Consider the following 20,411-nt stretch of genomic DNA (forward strand, 5'->3'; position numbering starts at 1 on the left):
AGATCGACAGATATTCATCATAAGAATTTCCTTAAGTTTATACACGTATGTCCTATTGATGCTGAAGTTGTTGTATGTACCTATTTCCTTTTAAAATTTAATATCGGCTAATAGAATAAAATTAAAGCTCTGAATCTGTACTATTATTATGTTTCTAATAAAATTTAAAGTTGTAAACGAAGAATTATATTTTTGTATTGTAATATTGGTCAAACTAGTGATTAAACGTCACATTTGATGTGCCGTAGGCATGAAATGTCATTGTCAGATATTTGTAAAATGTTTTGTGAATTGTGAGGAAGGATGAAAAACAGGGATTTGTTTCTTCGATATGCTTTATCTGGTCATATCTAATTACATTTATCACGATTTAATTATTTGTGCTAAGTAACATATTTTATGTGATAACTGAAACTGAGTGTTATAGCATACAAAAGATTTAAATTAAAAGTTTGGTTGTGGTGTGAGTTAAATAGTGTGTAGAGTTTGTGGCCCAAATTGAAGGTTTTCAATTAATTAAGGATTGTTGGTATTGTATCAGTCTGTAGAAGTGACTTTACTGCAAATCTATATTTGTGTAAACAATTCTTATATACAACATTGTTTATAATTTGTAAATTGTATAATTATTTTAAACTCATGTGTATTGAAAAACATAGATGAAAATAATTTTTTTTTATAAGGAAATAGTCTGTTTCCTGCTATAATCTTTTAAAATTATTTAATAATGAAACAACACCATGTAGTATTCTTCTGTGGTTCTACTAAGTAGGTACTGGTGTTAAATAAAACATAATAATGTGTAAATTTATGTATTATTGTAATTCCGTTAATTATCAACACATATTTTTCGTTATCTAAGGTAAATTTTAACATAACTTTACATAATGAACAACATACTTCTAAAATTAATACTACAAATACTCAAACTGTAGATATAAAATACTTACAAAAGTGTAAGTTTCATACAAAACAATACAAATAATTTTTAATTTTACCCACCTTGATACCGCTACTACTCTAAGAGAATTTGTTGCAGCAGCAACATCATATTTTCAGTTAGAAATATACTTACCATATGCACACACAATATTCATACTAAACTACAAAATTATCAAAAAATCAGGGGAGTAAAATTGAGGTTTTTGGTGATAATATTCCTTATCCATGGATGATTTTTGGCACAATTTTAGCAGTGGTAATAATTTATTAATGCAATGTCAACAACCCTGTATATAACCTTATAGAAATTCCATGAAATCAAAAGTAGGTACTATTAAAATTACACTATGCTAGTATAGTGGATAAAAAATTATGGAGAATACACAATGTTTAGCATTAATAGGCTTTTGATATAAAATATGTATTAATTGTTAAATATTATAAAATAAAATTAAAATGTAAAAAAAGTGAATTTCAGAAACATTATTTCTCACAACCTAATTAGAACATGATATTTAACTTTTCAGGAAACCAATGTATGGCTCACAGAAACGTTTACAATTAAATATTTAAAATTAATAGTGTGTTTATTTTCCTTCCTTCTATAAATATTTTGTTATAACATTGTTTTAACGCATTATAAAAGTGGCTTTATTTTCAGGTATATTCATAAACACAAGAGGGAATTCAAAACTGTTCATTTACCAGAACCACACATTCCGATTTATGTACAAAAAGGCATATGGAAGTCAGCTGTGGTACTGCTGGTATTTCTTCAGCCGTTGCTGTCCGGCAAAGCTGAGGATTAACAATGCAGGGAAAGTTACAGAGAGCATCGGAAGGCACAACCACGACCCTCCTACATGTTGGATGACTCCGGATGGTAAATCGTACAGCCTTCCCCCCCTTCCTGATAAGGGTACATCGTAATGTACTAATAAATAAAAAGTATTGCAAATTTGTGTTTCACTGCCTATTTTAGTTGTGAAATGAACGATTGCCTCTTTTGAGATTTAATTTGTGAGCGTGTTCATTGTTTTATGTAAATTAATTTAAGTTTGTTAGTGATAATATGTCTCTACAATGAAATTGGAAGTCTTTTTTCTGGCAAATTTTTTTGCTGATTTCTTATTTTCGTATATAATAGATCAATTTTTTATTGCCAACAAACTTTTTGATTTTAGTCAACAAACCTAATTCTATTATGGGCATAATTTATTATATATTTGCACCCTAGTGTTAAAATTATAATATATAACATAAAACTTGTTTTAATATAGTTATAAAATATATTCTACTTATGTTAACATCTTATTGACATTTATTGTGCATTTTTAAATGTTATTTTTACATGTATTTAAGTGGCTCCAAGACACTTTGCTTAAGTTATGTACTATGCCATGCCTGTAGTGGATTAATAAAATATGTTCCTCAGTATAGATGTGTAGTTATAAGATGATAGAAATATTGTTTGAAAATGTATCGGGAGAATTGTTGAATGTAACAAGAATTACGTCTCAAATTCTGCTTACTGTTGTATTACACTGCATTTCGGATGACATATAATATACTCACACACAAGTATAACACGTAACATAGGTAAATACATAGATATAACTTTTCATGTCTAATCTCATAAAATACTGAATGTATACTGCTGTGCAGGCAACGAAGCATAGTGCTATGCAAAGTTTGTAACATGGTAACAATGTGGGATGGATTTTCTTTAGAAAAATATATTTCAATTTAGTGCTATGCTGCGCTGCTTCGCGAACGCCAGACTTCTTAAGGAAATTTGGGTTTTACAACCCTCTATATTGAGCATGGATTTAAAAGTTTTTACACAGTAGTTTATATGGATGTTTGTCTTCACATTTTATTGTACTGATCCAGTTAAAAATATAAGTGGTATTGTCGCTTCTGAAACGGTACGTGAAATAATATTTAATACAATTCCATTAACTAAATACATGCTACAGGTTTTCTTGGTAACCAATCAACACTTGTTACTTAATATATTTAAATTTCTGTACCATATCCCGTCGACTAAGTGTGAATGGTCATTTTAATTCTGTATGTATTGAGTTAATGAAGCGAGTGGAGAGGATAACCAAAGAAAAGTGGGTTGTGTGGTGATATTGGTAGAAGTTTATATAACGACTGATAGAATTTAAAAACGAAATCAGATACCGACCCCACCTAAAGAAATGGAGGTAAAAATTAATACTGACTGTTTATCTTAACTAAGAAATATTGTTTCCGGAGCGATAGTATATTGTATTCAATCTAGCTGTAATGTAAAAAACCCATTGTAACAGCTCACCCGACGTATTTGATAACTTATCGTGTATCGTGGAATTACTACGATAATAGTGATCTAATCTCGCGCCTTGACTGTCCTATATTCTTATCCAGGGTTGCCTTACATTATATATGGTAGACAAACCCTGTAGTAATTAAGGTTTTTGAAAGCATATAACTACATATTTCAACAATTATTCGTGCAAGAGGAAAAATTTTCTGAATCTAGGTACTTAGGTACTATTGCGTTGTTTATAAACGTTTGTACGACGTATTTTAAATTAAACGGTTTTTTAAGTGTTGTCGGTTATCGCGGGCGTGTTCCATAAATCGAGTATAATAAAGCGATTCACATAATTCACATAACATGCACGACCTTCGCAGTTGAGTCCCCGCTTTGTTATTCTTCCCTTATCGTTTCATACAGTATATTTTTGTTACGCTCTTTGATTAAATATAACTATCGATGTTACAATGAGGGTACCCTATTATTTAGGCATACTTTTTGAAAGTGGAAATTCGTTTTTATTTGTACTGCTTTAATTTTTTCGCGCGAGTCTGTAATTTTTAAATGTGATTTGCACTTTACCTATACGTTTCCGTATAAGTTTTGTGAAATTGAGAACTTATGTGACTACTATGTGATATAATTAAGCATACCGAAGGCGTGAGAAAGATCAACGGGTGTTATTTTATTTTATGTGAAAAATGATGAATATTTGATATGAATTGTGCCCCACCTCCCTCCTAATATTTAATACTATTGTAAAACTTATGCGTTCCGTATTGTATTACAACCAAATAATATAAATTATAAGGTTTTAAATGCATCACCATTTTTTTATTTCAAAATTGCGTAGTATAAGTAACATGGACCTTATTTTGATTAATGGAAAGTCTTTTTTTAAACATAACTCTACGTTTGTTAACCTGGCAAGGGTCGGCTTATACAAACACACTTTACTAACCATCAGATGCTGCAGGGAGCACTGCAGTGTCCATACACAAAAACTACCAATATAATATTTTGTTTTACTAGTTTTGCTGTTTTGGTCGCCTTTTGAACGAACTTCTGTGATAAAATAAATCACAAAAGACCACTTGATTTATACGAACAATAACTAAATCACTGGACAAGTTTTGTAGTTATGCTGACTTAAGTAAGCGCTTTAGGCGTTCGCAACCCTTGAAAATTAAGCGACCATGCTGAGGGCAACCTCCTAAAGAGTTAAGAACCTCGGCTCGGGACGGTCACTGGGAGAGTATGAGACATCAAGAATAATGGTTGCGCGTAGTTGCAGCGAATTAACAATAAAGAAAAGAGATGTAATTTCGTTGTAGTACGAGGTGTGACACTCAGTGTGATAAACGTTGATTCAATTTATTAACAAAGAGCAAGACTGGTAATCTGAGAAGTTACTATAAGTTTTGTATTTGCAAACATATTACTATATTTCTTTGAGTATTTTTCACAATTTTGAAGTGTGCCATGATGGTGCTTTATTGTTGATAACAACTTTATAGGGTATAAGTGTCCCTTAATAGTAAAATACCACATAAAACCTTTCGAGGGAAACATCAGTTGTACCGTTCATGATAAGTTCTTGTCAATTAGCCTCTTGAGTTGTAGAAATATCTTAATCGGGGTTTCGTCGAATAGACATTAACTACAAAGATAGAAAACACATCGATGGTGATGCTTGAAGAATGGATAATATCTTCTGAGACTAATGCTGCTGTGGTAAACGAGAAGGCAGTATGTTATCTACACCTGGAGTTCTAGTAGCTCTGTTTACTTCTTCAGTGTTATCTCCTTTTCCGGATTCGTTATGGTGAAATCTGTAGTAAGTGTAAAAGTATTGGTCGAATTAAGTAGTTCGATAAAATTCCTAGTTTTGTAATTTCCGTTCTGCTATTTTGATATTTCATGCTGAAGATCCAATCTCTTTTCTGTCAGTATTTTCTTGTCTTTTCTTAATGCCATTGGCCGTCTAAATACATTTTCTCCTAGTCTCCGCAATCTGGAAGCATGGCAATCTTTCGCACGTTAACTTTAAATATTTTGTATATTTAGTTATGCCTCTTCTAACACTTCTTGTCTTTATGATCGTTGCTATTACTTTGGCTAAGTTTATCAACATTTTTTATTGTGCTGCCCATTAATAATATTGATTTATATTGCGTATTCTTTCTTCTATTTATGATTCTTGTACTGATAAGTTCTTGTTGAGTGTTTATCTTGTATGTTGACATCTTTTGCTTCTTCCATAGAGTCCTTTAATTATGCTTCTAATTCCTTTCCTTGGTGGCTTTGCCTTGAAAGATCTAATCTTTGTAGATGTTTTTAAGTTGAGTTTTATTCTCAAAATTCTATTATTGCTATTTATATTCAGCATTTACTGTATGTAAACTTTTTATAAATAAAATATTTATATATGACTACTAAGTGTAATGAAGATACAAAGGAAGCAAGGATTTTGGTACCATCGAAAATACATATGTACACATACTGAGGTAGGAGTTAACTCCAAAATAGTATGGTTGTAAAATTTTGTAGACTCGCAAGATTTGATTGATTTATTAAAAAGTTAATTAGTGATTTACAAGTATAATTATTTGAAAGGTAGGTATTAGGTACCCGATTCAGTCCTATATTCGCTTATTTATTTTTGTGAATACTTTAAGGTATTCACTTTGCAGGATGGCCGATTTTACGCGCCGCTCTCCTAGCCGATGACATTGGCCGTTTCTGGAAATATTAGGCTGCGCAGGCAGACTGGCAGAAGAGAAGCTTTGTCACGCCACGACTATTAAATTATTTTCTCTGGTGGCACGCAGTAAAAAATTTACTAAAATTATATTCTGTATTTATTGCGAATATAATGTTTTACACTAAAAAGGGCGTTTCACAATTAATTGGTATACATATATGTTAAATAAAGCTGATTACATTCAAAAAGTCATCGACACTAATATTACCGCATCCTCGTCGAAACCAGGCAACACGATCAAATCATGGTATATAATGATGATCTATTGATCTTTAAGATGCAAAGATATGTTGCCATTCCGCACTACGCGACTATGATTAAAGCTAAAATGGTAGGATTTTAGTCAGTAAGATGGTTTATACCGGTGCGTCCTGCAGAAATCCGTAAACGGATTTCTCCGTTTTTAAAAAAGTAATAAAGGAGGTCTGTGCCCAGTAGTGGGGACTTTAAAGAGAGTAGAGAGACTTTAAAGGTATTCAAGGCTGGATAAAGGCATTATCACGCCAATATAGACATTAAAGTTAAGGCCCACGTAATAGGGGTGAATTTAATGCCATTTATAGGGCTCAATACGCCGAGTTGCTACTGAACAGGAAACCCAAGATCACTAACTGACCCGGGGTTCAAACCAAAGACCTGAGATTGTCAGTCGTACCGCAATACGACTACTAACGATGCAGTCGACTTTAAATGTCGGGGTAAAATAACTCATTTCAAAAGCGAAACACCCTTTGAGCGTGTGGCGACGCAATGCGAAGCATTCACGACGGATCGATAAGAGCAGACGGCGTTGTTGGCTCAATTGATATTATTCAATCGATGGTTCTTCGTAATAGGACCGCATTCTGTCAAATAAGCACAGCTGAGTATAACTAAAGTGGTCGTTGAAAATTTTTGTCAACTGTTTCACGTTATGTGTATCTAATATGCTTTCCTCGTCACTTATCAATCTACTTTTTGTCTGATTTACTCGTAGGACTTCTTACTGCCCCTAATTATCAGAGCCGCATTTCCGTCTACATTTATTAACTGTCTCAGAAGACAATGAATTTAACTTTAATAATATTAGGAGCGAAATTTGTGAATAAGTAAATGCAGAAAGCGCTTAACAGTTTTGGAAGAAATGACACATAATAGAGTATATCCTAGATTAATATATAAACCACTTTTTATACTGACAAAATAAACAGTAACATTTTTATTCTGTAAAAGAACTGCGCGGGCGAAGGCGCGAGAAACACCTAGTGTTTAATAATACGATCGCATTACTACATTACTATCATAAAAAATATTCTTTGCATGCTGTTTTAATTGGTAATACAAACAAAATAAATTGTGCTAATATGACCCCAATATGTGATAATTAAAAGGGCCTTTAATATTACAGAATACATTGTGTTAGTAAAAGACCAAAGTTATATCCCACATCCGCGGCCGCCGCGCGAAGACCCACCGGAAAGGTTGGAGGGTGGACTAAAAAAGCACGTGATAATGCGACTATACCTCGGAGGCAAGAAGAAAATGCCTCAGCGATTGTGTAGAGTGTGTAGCGCGCACCAAAGGAAAAGCCTGACAAGTTTCATATGTGCCTCCTGTGGGGTATCATTGCATAGAGGAGACTGTTTCAACAGATATCACAGTTTAGAGAAATATTGAAATAAATATTTTGATTAATATTTCTGCTATTATTGTTACGCTCACGAAAAGAATTAAATTTTATTTAAGAATAAGAATTGCCAACTATAAATAGGGGCAAAGCGATAGTGCGGCCGATATCTTGTTCTTTTCTGTAGCTCTGTAGTGATGAACTTATCCGTCACAGAGCTTGCAATAAAGACCAATCAAAATTCTATAGTTTCTGGCCGTACTATCTGTGTATCTCTCTCAAACTTTATACCTACATTCAATCTCAGCTCAAAAGCTACAGTACATTGTCTTCTGTCTAAATAACAATGATGGATAGTTTCGGCACAACGTGGTCCAATTAAGGGCGGTGTGCGCTACACTGGGTAATTTTTATTCAATTGAAAATTAAGTTGGATATTGATTAAAAAACCATTACTGTGGAATTGGTCATGATTGCTGTCATGTCTCGAACTCACCGAAGAACTGATTGATCTCCAATATTACAATGATCTGTACAACTGAATGATGATTGAATACTGTTGCTAAGTAATTCCAGTCTTCTATGCGTCATCGCAACTTTTGCCAAATACATGTTAATAAGAGACTTTGTTTGTTACAAATTTTTTATTTCGAGTATGTAAAATATTTGTAATGATGGATGACGACATCGACTTCTGTATGGATCAATTTTGTTACTTTACAATACCCTTTTTGAAGAAGGTTTATTAAGTCGTCGTCTTCGTAAGCTAGGAACACTTCAGTAATATCAAACATTTCAATTAGGGATAGAAAAAAGAAAAAATATAAACTGAGAAGCAAATTTAAAAAAAAGATATTCAGTCCTGCGGCATCTGAGATCCCGGAGAGGCAAGAGAGGCGTACAAGATGGCTTGTGAAAATAGACCGCCCTGGGAATAAATCAAGCATGAAATGTTATATATGTTTGAGAACGGTTTGTGCTCAATGTATACGAACAAAATTGTATTTATGTAAAATATGCAACTAAAATATTTAAACAGAATTTATACAACATAAATATTTTTGTGCTTTTATTTAATTTACTTAATTGGACCTTAAAACGTTGTTTAGTTACGGCAATTCCTTCACAAAGTAATTTAGGAAATATGTGCAAAGATATAAAACAATATGTAAGAGACAGGAAAAAGTTCATAACAAATAAAAACGACGCATTAACCCCTTTTTGAGTTCTTAGACACAATTCTAATAAATTCATATATTATTTGCCTTTCAGAGCTTGTACGAGAGTATACGAAAAGTGGTAGACCAGTGTTAAGAGTAGGAGCATACAGATACATAGTGCACATTATGTCCGGGCGAAAGATCAGTTGGCAATGCTGCAAGCAGAAGCAAATGGGCTGCAAGGCCAGGCTCATAACCTTTGACTACGTCATCATCAGGAGTGGTGGTAAACATAACCATTAAAGTTGAATTTCGTTAGTAACCGATAATTTTTTTTTAATGTTCTATAGTCTAGGAATAATTGAGTTTTTTTATATGTTCATGTCAAAGTAACTTCTCCACCTGGTGGTAAGTGGAGTGGCGTCCAAAAGGTAATGAGTGATGACAATCTCTTGCCTGCCGACATAATTATGCAGTTCATAACTGGCTGCATAGTTGTATAAGGTGTAGAATAATTAGATAGATAATCGAATTCTTATTCTAATGTTCTTAAAATTAACTGTTAGTGACTCGCTCGGAGTGTAATCCTCCGAGTTACAACTATTCATTAGATTTAATTATTTACTGACTACCTGAAAACTGTACTTGATCTATGATTTAATTCAGAGTCCAATTTAGCTATTAGATATTAGTCAGCTACCAATAGCAATGTAAACTTGTTTCTATAGTCTAAACAGTTTTATTTCAAAGTGTAACGTCGAATAGAATTGTTATCAGTGTAGCTCGTTTGCGTGGGTCGTTATTTACGTTAGTTCCTACACTTGTTATCGCGGTGGTAGACCTGCGTCATTCTGTATCGGCGCGGTCTAAAGTCCGTGTGTACAAATAATACCGAAGGTTTTCCTCGGTGGAGTTTATCCCGTTCTCACGACATTCAACTGACATCATACTGACCCAGTACTGTGGAATACTAGCAAATGGAATGGTTTGAGGATAGGAACAAGTTTCGACGTCTTCTAGTATGTAGAATAACTGGAATGTTAAAGATTTTCGATTTAATTCTGTTTAAGTAATAAAAAAATATCTTTTAAGTTTGGTTACATTTTCGTTTTTATGTATGTTTAATTAAGTTTTTTTTTATTGTCCTTTGTATGATTCTGTGCATAAAAATATAAATTAATAGTGTCTTTTATTTACTTCCTTGCAACTCATAAATAATCAATTTTTATTAATGATGTTTGAATATGTACTGAGAGTATGGAAGCCTACTTAAAACATAATAAAAAGATATCCCCGAGATCAAATATAATTAAAAAAAAAGACTTTTGTTATAAATTATGTTGGTTCTGTTTCTTTAGTAATACATATCGATAATTATCTATCTATAGTCATCTTCTTAACTTGGTAAATGTATTTATACTATACAGCACTTTATATAAAAACCTCTCCTAGAACACTGCTTATAAAACAATTTATGAAATGTTTGGCGTGGCGTGGATTTACATTAAAAACTATTATTTTCTGGCGTAACGTATAATACATAATTAATTTATCAAAAGTTGCACGTCACGTCATGTAGCATGGGTGCCTCCTAAGCTAATCACCAGCTGTACTAAATTAGTTGGTTATCTACACAGATTTTGTGATGATTAGCTAATTACCACGATTACTGGTATATAAATGGATCATAGAAGTCTCGATTGTCGATTATCTACGAATCACTACAATTTTTTCGTTTTTTTATAGCCAAGCTTTGCCAGTCAAGACCGAAATAGGTAATGGGTATCTTAGCACCGAGAACCTGGCGGTATGTGAGAGAGATGTGTTTTCCAAGTTCCAACTTGTATAGTGGAACTTGGAAAGAATTGAACAGATCATTTCGATTAAAACTATAGATTTTTATCGAAATTATCTGTTTTATGTTAATAAATATTTCTCGCTGGATAACCTGACTAAGAGACTTATCATTACACTTCGTATTAAATTGTTTTTCAGAACTTGTACAAGAGTACACGAAGAATGGTAGACCAGTTTTAGTATTGAAAGGATATCGATACATCGTTCACGTCATGGCAGGACGGAAGATCAGATGGCAATGCAGTAAGCAGAAGCAGATGGGATGCAAGGCCAGGCTAATGACCTACGACAACGTCATTATCAAGAATATTGGTAAACATAACCATTGACGGTGTTAATTTTTTAGTAAATAATCTTCAGATGTCGAAATGAGGTGTTTTTTGTTTTATTTTTATCCAAGCACGTCAAAGTAACTCCACTGCACCTTTTGGTAAGTAGACTGGTGTATGGATAGGACATCAAGATATAAGAGATGATGCCTTGACATTTTATGCTATTGTGTTTGAAACTGGTACAACACATATTCTTAAATCGATTACAATTCATAGAAAATCGACTATTGCTGCTGTTGTTGTATCGATAATGTTAGTCATCGCTCCCTAGAACTTGGTAAGTATTTCAACACTATTACATTTCGCTGCGGAAGCTAGAAATCTACTGGAATAAACATAGGACTACATTAAAGATCCTCGTGACACTGATCTGGGTGCTCGTTAAGATTAGCGTGGTTGCGTCGATATTTTTTAAATTCGCAAACACGCTAGACGATCATTATACATGATACGGCTATCTTATCTACTTCTCTTATCTGACATTTGATTAACTTGATGATGAACCTTTACTTGGAATGATAAATCGTATCTTCTTTTCTTATCTTTATGAAAAATAGGAAAAAGCCCCGTGAGTAAACGTTGCTAAAATTTTAATCATCGATTGATCATTTTTAATCTAAGAATCTGTAATGGCTTTCAATTTGTAATTTTTTTATCTCTATTCGAAATTCTTGAGATTTAATTAGCCGACTGATAAAAAAATTAACTAACAATGCTAATTCTCAATACCTACTAAACATATCAATAACCGATTTCTTGTAACACAAACTTTGTTTGATGCGAGGTGAATTGTAATTTAATACTATTATTTTATGGTGAAACATGTAAATATTTGATACTGATAGACACAAAAATTATGTAGATAGGTAATTTTTTTTGGCATCACGTTTATATACTTAGGTATAAAAAGGATTGACTGAGTAGGGACAATATTGACAGATTTATTTTGGAAATATTTACATATAATAATTTACTGTTAAGCGACAAACTCAATGTTCTGTTACAATGCTAAATTCAATAATAGGTGCAACCGAAGACATTTTAAAAATTTTGTAGAAATTATCAAATATTGATATACCTTAGGTAGGTAGGTGTATTCAATATTTGATATAGGTAGGTATATCAAAATTATCAAATATTGATGTACCTACCTATCAAGGTAGGTAGGTATATTTAATATTTAATAATTATTACATCATAAGTTATACATCACGTCATGTATCATGGGTGACTCATAATCTGAATACCGATTGAATTATGTTAATTGGTTATTAAAGCTATTTTGTGATGATTGGCTTGTAACCATGATTTGGGAAAATAATTGATAAACGATATACTTTATCGTATCAAAATCAGATATTTTGCTTCGAGGTTTTGGCTTCCTAACTATAAAATTATCTGCAAGGTTTTATTACACAACGCTAAAAATATGAAAGTAATTAAAAACATTACATAGTTACTCCAGCAAGACAATATGTCGCCTGCTGGGGATATTGAAGATATGAAAAGAGAAGTTTCTGTCCAAGAACGCCTACATTAAAAATTCGCCGTCATTGCCAATAATTTTGAAAATCTAAAATTTATCTATTGTTTTAATGGCCTAATTTTGGTACTCAATACTAAAATAAACACTTGACAAAAATGACAAATTGTATTAAATAAATAGCATTACGGACCCAGTGGTGAGTGAAGGAAGCCGTGGGTGCTCATCGAAATGATCTAAACATTGTTATTGCATGCTTTCACGGTAAAGAAACCATGAAAAACCTCAATTTTAAAAGTTATGTGCGCATCGACTTGGCAATGCCTATGAAATTGCCAAGTCCATGACCAGCGGGAGTTTACCACAGAATATCTTTGTTGCTGTATTCTGAACCGCTTAGCATCAGGCGAACCCCTTATCCAACGCTTGCTAAGACAATACAAAAATATTTTGCTGTTGTGTGGAGTTACTGTTCCAGGTTGATTCAATCCGCTTTAGGCAAAAGTGGTAAACCATAGTCTTATTCCTCTTTATGGCGTTATTTATTATTAAAGAAGCGGGCTGCAGGTCACCCTCAGCATCAGGAGAGTATTATATTATAAACAAAGTTGTACGTACATTCATTTAGATTTTAGCTAAATTTCAATTGGAGGAAATGCTTATAGATCCGTTAATAAGAATCTAAAATAATTAATACAGGTTTTATTGGTGGTAAGTCAAGTAATTATACAGCAGATTAAAATAAAAAAATGAATAAAAGAAACTACCATACCATATTTTCAAAGTTAGTACAAGATAATTGAAATAATCATTTTAAGTCCCAACAGCGTTTTAATTCATCACAAAGAAACTTATTATAATATGTATACTAATGAGCCGTAATTAAAACAGCTGCATTACGTAGTTAGAGTCTCGGTCAGAGGACTGAGCAGTCCTCCTTATCAAGCAATATGGTCTGATGTGACGTCATTCGAATTAGGGCGTGAGAGCGCGCCAAAACACTTTTCGATTGAGTGGAATATATCTTTTAAACACTACTAACGCCATCTGTTGTAGTGAGAACACAATAGGGCACTTTTTACCTAAATTATTTTAGAGACATTTTTAAGTACCTATCTATTAATACTCGATCAATACTAATAATTTAATTTGTTTTAGTTGACGCCGAATTCATACAATTGAGCAATGGGAGATACCTTCTTTTACATGACGGATACACCTTCTGGAAAACGAATCATTATAAAGCAGTAAACAATAGTATTCGATGGTACTGTTCCTCGAGAAGCCGAGATAAATGCGCAGTTTCTCTTTTGTGTGACGGAAAGCACATTCTTGAAATAAAACATGTTCACAATCATCCTGCACCTAAGTTATGGTTGGATTCCAAAGGACGATACATAAAATATGCACACCCGTGTCCAAGGAGTCGCAAACCTGAGTTGCGACCGTTTCAAACTACATCAAACATGGGAATGAACCCATTGTTATTTAAAAATGTTCGATTTCTTAGGAGTCAGTAGTCTCTAGGGAATATTGAGTAGTTTTGTTTTATGTCTTATAGCTTTATAATGTATTAAATGGCAGAATTAGAAATTTAATAAAATTCATAATTAATATTTATTCTTAGATTTCTATATTGTATAAATTCTTGATTAACTTAGTTGGTGTAAGTTAATATGGTGTGCGATGTTTTAGTAATTTTAAGACTAGTAGCGTCATCTATTGAGTGGCATTGTTTCTCTAAGTAAAAGTGGCGTCATCTATCTTATGTGCTGCAAAACTCTGATTGCAATATACATAATGGAAATATTGTGGTATTTTTTTATTGTAATCAAAATAGTAAATTATGATGAGTTCTACCTACATCGATAGTATAAATATTTCTATTTATTATTGAGAATATAACCTCATGGCTGAACTGTAAACGCACTTCCATAAACGTCAAAATGACATCTGTTGCGTCACTGGGCTAAATTGTGTTTTCCCACGTTTATTTTTATTTTTGTTGTATTAAATATCCTTATTTCTTATCAACTACTGTGCTATTTATGGATTTAGTATAATTGTGAAATATGTCTGACAACAATAAGTATTTTAGTCGAACTGAACAAAGAACGTGGAGGGCAATATTTCTGTTGTTTTGATTGCAAATAGAGGTTCAATGTCATTTAAGACGTGTTATAGGTATTAACAGGGGTTTTAAATGTTTCAGATGACGATATAGTGCAGTGTGTACCGACCAGGAAAGGGCATCAGATATTGTACAAAGGTTATACTTATGTGTTCAAAAGTAGGTTGCAGTGTGGAGCTGAACAGTGGATTTGCTCTTTCAGACAAAAAACTGGATGCATATCGGTGATAAACATGCAAACGTACGGTGTGGAGGTGGTCAGAGACTTCCACAATCACAAAAAACCAATGTTTTGCGATTAGATATTACAATCAAATTTGTATAGTAAAATTAAATCATCACATTCTCTTATTGGTGTTGTACTGCATGATATGATATTAAAAATATAATTATGGTTTTAGTAAATTATGTTTTTATATCTAATGTTTGCTATAAAATAACTAAAAAAAAATAAAAACAATGTTCATTGTATGCCACTGGCGCCATGAGTCACTTGGCTTGTAACTACATCTCGAGACCCAAATATTAACTAAGGCATAGATCTTTTGAATTATAAATATCCCATTTAATTGATATTAAGTTTAAATTTTCCAGATTGCTTTTGATTAGAGTTGTTTTCTGTCTTTTGGTGTAAAATCTTATTCTAAATGTGACTGTAGCCTAACTTTAGAGAGAAATTAAATTTGAGCAGCTTGGCTCTAATTTTATGGTATTATATAGCTATGAGACAGAATTTATTAGAAATTTGATTGAACTTTTATTCATAAAATTATGAAATATTATGTATCTCTTAATTTAAAATTTTCATAGTGGTCTGACAACAGCAATATTTAAATATATTTAAAAAATGACAGTATTAAATAGATATTATAAGAGCAGCCAGTCTTGTACAAAATAGAATATTTTTTAATAAATCTAAAAACAAATTTTGTTTTTTATTGAATTTTTTAGGAACTACAAATAAACAGTTTAAATACATGTCTTTGATTCAATGACTAGAATCTTGATTTCTATAAAATTCCCTTAGACTTTACTTCACTTACTTTTAAAGGTATGACAAATTTTGTAAGTATATTATAAGGATTTCCTTAATGATTTCTTATGTTAACTAACACCGCGATAGAATCCGAAAATTAGTTTAATTTCAAGGATTTCCTTATTTATTAAGAAATGAAAATCAAATGCATTACTTAAGTATATCTAAAATTAGTAATATAACATTAATAATGCATTAAATTAAGATATCAAATATTATTTACAGAAGAACAGTTGCCAGAGTGGGCTTCCATTTACTACCTTAAGGACTTGACGAAAGAGAACATAATGAAATGCAACCTCTGTGACATCATCATCAATGCTGATGAGAAGTCTCTCCTCCTCTTAGACCACATCAAAGATAAGCATAAAGAAGTGTTTGATGTCCACAAAGATAACCCAGAAGCAAATATTGGGTTTCGCATAGAGTTCCTGCATTTGAATGTTATGAAAGACGAGGAAGATCCTAAATCAGAACCAATTTTACTGGGGGAAGTGTGTGAGACTACCAGTGAGCCACTGGTGAAGGTTCCAGAACCTGCTACCGACAAGGATGATGAGGTCAACACGCAGTATGTGATGAATAAGAAAAAAAAGAAGAAGGATTCATCAGGTTAGTTGTTGTTCAATATCTTCATAGGCATACATTTATTTCATAGCACTGTCTTTACTAATGCTTACCGACATTCATGGTGTAATGTTTGTTGATGAACTTTACCTACCTTCAAAACCCTGTACAATTGTTAGAGTGAGTAATAGTAATCTATAATTTTATTAATCTCATTGTTTTTATCACACTTATTCTAATCCTAGTGGATTTGAACCAAAATCCCAAAGGTCTTTTTTCCTATTATTATACCAGGACAGTAATACCACACATTATAAATAGTTTCATCAAAATCATAAAAAAGTAAATGAAAGAGGAACTTGTTTATCAATTTTACCATAAAATAACTGGAAATGATATATATTTTTCTTCTGTATTGTTTAAGTTGTCAATGCACTGGTTGCATTGCGTATCCATATAAATGCATAGACTTATGTGTATATCCTTTCATTCCAGAAGCACGCAAGCGCAGTTGGGTGTGGAAATACTTCGACAAGTTGAGCAACATCATCTACCGTTGCAACTTGTGCCACGTGGTGCTGTCCATCAAGGGCTGCAACACCAACAACATGAACCGTCATGTGCGCACGCGCCACCCCCATGTCTTCAAGAAGGAGATCACGCAACGCGACACTTCAGAGAGCTTTGACCTGAGTAGCGAAGTCGAGACTCCATATGCAATTAAGACCGAAGAAATTTATGCGAGCGACAGGGATTTGGAAGATATGATTGGTGAGTTTTACTTTCATAGAACCGGGGCAGAGATTGTATACTTGATGAGGTATTTAACTATCTCCGCCATGAACAGCTAGTGTAACTGAGGAACACAATATGGTCTAAAGCCCTTCGACATGGCCCATTCTGTTGAATCATATAATTAAGGCTGGATGGACGTAACATGCAAACATAGTCACATTATTATATAGATGGTATTTTTGGAACGTATTTCTAATAATTTGGATTTGAAAGAAGTTGACTAAACCCTACGACACCTTGAATTCTTTCAAGGTTATTTATTGTGTAATAAAATATTTTATTCCATCGTAAATTATAAAATGCTTGAGTTTTACCCAAACGTTCCGCATCATAAACAATTTAATATTCGTCATTGATTTGCTAATGTGACATTTCGAATAATTTCCAGAGAGCACGAACCAGAAGCTGCGCAGGAGTTGGATCTGGTCGTACTTCGAGCGCGTGTCGGCCGCGCAGGCGCAGTGCAAGCTCTGCCGGCGGCACATCACGCACGGCGGCAACGCTACAGGCAATATGAATCGACATCTCAAGATGATACATAATAAGACAGGATATCCCGGTATGTATATTATTCTGATTCGACAACTGATAAGAGACACGAGCAGCTTGTGGCCAAGCACTATACTGCCTCGCTAAGCGTTATGTCAGGGAAACCTTATTTCGAGATAATCGAATTTTTGTAAATGTAGTTTTATAGTTTTGTATGTAAAACTGAGATAGAGAAACTCTTTTAAGGTTTTTTTTTAACAAGATCTAAACAAGATACCTTTATTTAGGTAAGTTCATTGGATGGGTATTTCTTTAAGCTATCTGACCGCATAAAAATAAAGTTTTTTGAGATACCGCTTTTGAACTTAGCACGACAGTATAACTATCCATAAACAACAAGCAAGACTTTAAACATTTTCTATTGATACAATTTTACTTGTCTAATGGTTATTATAAACTATTAACTGACGGCATTAGTGGCGTAGTCTCAATGAGTACATCTTACGAATAAGACTACGACCGCGCCGAGGTTCCGGGTTTGAATCCCGGGTCGGGCTAAAAAATAAGAGCGACTGGGTCTTTCCATCTTAAAAAGTACCCAGTCGCAGCTCGGAGTCCGTAAGTTGGTATGATACCCCCGTGCCACGGAAAGCACGTAAAGCCATTGGTCCTGCGCCTGATCTCTCTCCGGTCATGTCGGATTGACGTCTCACCGGACTATGAGGGTGAAGGAATAAAGAGTGTACCTGTGTATTGCGCACCCACTTGTGCAGTATATCTCCTGCGTACTTATCTGATCTTAGTTGAATTTGGCCGCCGTGGTAGATTAACATAAACAGAACACAATCGTAAAATTGAGAAAGAGATGGTGCTTGGAAAAAGTTTTGTACTTAATGATTAATGGCCATGTGCTTGTATTCTGGTGACCGTAATACTGTTTATTTATCAGGATTCCGTCTACAACATGCTTTATATCTATAGTAATATTTTGTAAAAATTCGTACTTACTGTACGCACAATTCACAAAATTCTAATGCAGTCATCATCAATCATTTCTTACATCCGATCTATAAGCAAATAATTCAGGTTCTTCGTTCCAATATGGCCAAATTTTAATAACATTCAAACCAGTGGAACCCAATCTGAAATTTTTATGTATTTTTGGAAAAAATCACAATTTCAGCATCAATAATGCGTGCCTCTATTTATGTAACCAACCAATATAAAATAATAACTACATACATACCTAGTATCACGCCTCTATTCCATAGGGGTAGGCAGAGATTATAGATTGCCGCTTTGCACGATTCTGGCATACTTTACTCGCTTCCTCCTCGTTCACCAATCTTTTCATGCAATGCCGCCGATCCAGGGTATTTTGACCTGGCCTATACTAATAATGTCAGATAACATTTGTAGGTTCGGTGATGTCCACCCTTACCGGCTCTTCCACATTAGCTTTATATATCTTCTTTGTCAATCTCCTATCATCCTCTCCAAACACCCAAACCACCTCAGAAAAAAATAACTACATTCCAAATAATTCCAGTAGACGATAAAAACGACACGTCGTGGGTATGGAAGGTGTTCGAAGCCAGCGATGATGAAGCATACACGTGCAAGATCTGTCAATTCCGCTGCATCAAGTACACCAGCGAGGAGCGCAGCGTGTCCTGCATGCTGCACCATCTCAAGCTCGAGCATGGAGTGGTCTCCGGAGACCAGATCATCACCGGGACCGAATGTGATGATGAGCACTGATGATACCTGCTGGTCTCCGTCACCGAGCCAGGTTACTGAGGCCGGAGGTGTGGGGATGGAAACTTCTCGAAATCCACGTAGAATGAAAAGGTATTTTTTGGTTGCAATCGAGATAACGACTTGCTAGCGTCATTTCGTTTGATGATTTATATCTGAGTAAATAAAGAGCAGTATATCTGGTCATTAATGCCTCAGATGGTCATAAGCAGTTCTTCACGTCTTGAAGGTCAATTACTACATAAGACTACTGTAGGAAACATTACAGAATATCTATAGTAATTAAACTATCTTCAATGTTCAAACTGGAGTAACATGGCATATTGATTACTGCTTAAATTAGGAGTCTGGATGTCGCTGGTCTGCTCCTGCAACTTGAACCTTCAGTGTCATGACTCATGAGTCATAATCGTGTGACTAGTGTATTTACCTTGAGGTAACAAAACTTAAAGTGTATAGTGTATAATGCTGTATATACCCAAACATGTTTAAATGCTATACATAATATTTTAGTTAATTAACAATGGAAATGTAGGTGAATAGTCTAGAATAAGTTTTGCGTATTTTGTTAGTTATCAATAAATTGCTTTTCGAATTATTTGTTTTATTTACTATACGTTAAAATATGCAAGAGTAAAATGAGATAGAAATAACGTGGAATATAAATAGACGAAGCAACTAATATTGTTATAGATAGACGCATTTAGATTTGATTGATTTCTAAATGGAATTGATGGGAAGAGGTATTTGTTCCTTGAAATATGAAATTCGCTGAACGAAATGAAAACAACCTAACTATGAATAGGTCCAATACTTGGTGTACTATGGCTTCATTTTGATTGATAATTGCAGAAAATATAAACAAATGAATTAAAAGGCCAGGTTGCAGTGGCGAAAAGTCCATACAACTCTATTACTGCCGACTTCCGTAAATGATGTAAATCTAAATGAAATTAGAACGTCTTGCAGATCGCATTTATGCATATTATTAGTGTATAATGTATCGGATTCATTTTCAGAAAATTTCACCACTCGCTATTGGTAGGTTGCAAATAAAACACAATTACAACAGGACTAGTTATATTATAAACATCCATTACATTCAGTTATATTAGTCTATAAATAACCTTCACAGTAACCTTAATGGTTTAAAGTAATCCTCAAATTATACTGGTTGTTTTGT

The 20,411-nt window shown here is 33.5% G+C and overlaps 1 protein-coding gene across 1 annotated transcript; it reads left to right on the forward strand.

Moving 5' to 3' along the window:
- Positions 1-1,450: 1,450 nt before the first annotated feature.
- On the forward strand, positions 1,451-19,824 carry LOC119190098. Its single transcript, XM_037441156.1, has 9 exons — positions 1,451-1,478; positions 1,604-1,825; positions 7,402-7,524; positions 8,893-9,066; positions 10,776-10,949; positions 15,845-16,231; positions 16,682-16,957; positions 17,370-17,540; positions 19,023-19,824. Exons 1-9 carry the CDS (start codon positions 1,451-1,453, stop codon positions 19,229-19,231), a joined length of 1,764 nt encoding a protein of 587 aa, XP_037297053.1. The 3' UTR covers positions 19,232-19,824.
- Positions 19,825-20,411: the final 587 nt, after the last annotated feature.

Source organism: Manduca sexta, chromosome 21, assembly GCF_014839805.1.
Source record: "Manduca sexta isolate Smith_Timp_Sample1 chromosome 21, JHU_Msex_v1.0, whole genome shotgun sequence".
In the NCBI taxonomy this organism is placed as follows: domain Eukaryota; kingdom Metazoa; phylum Arthropoda; class Insecta; order Lepidoptera; family Sphingidae; genus Manduca; species Manduca sexta.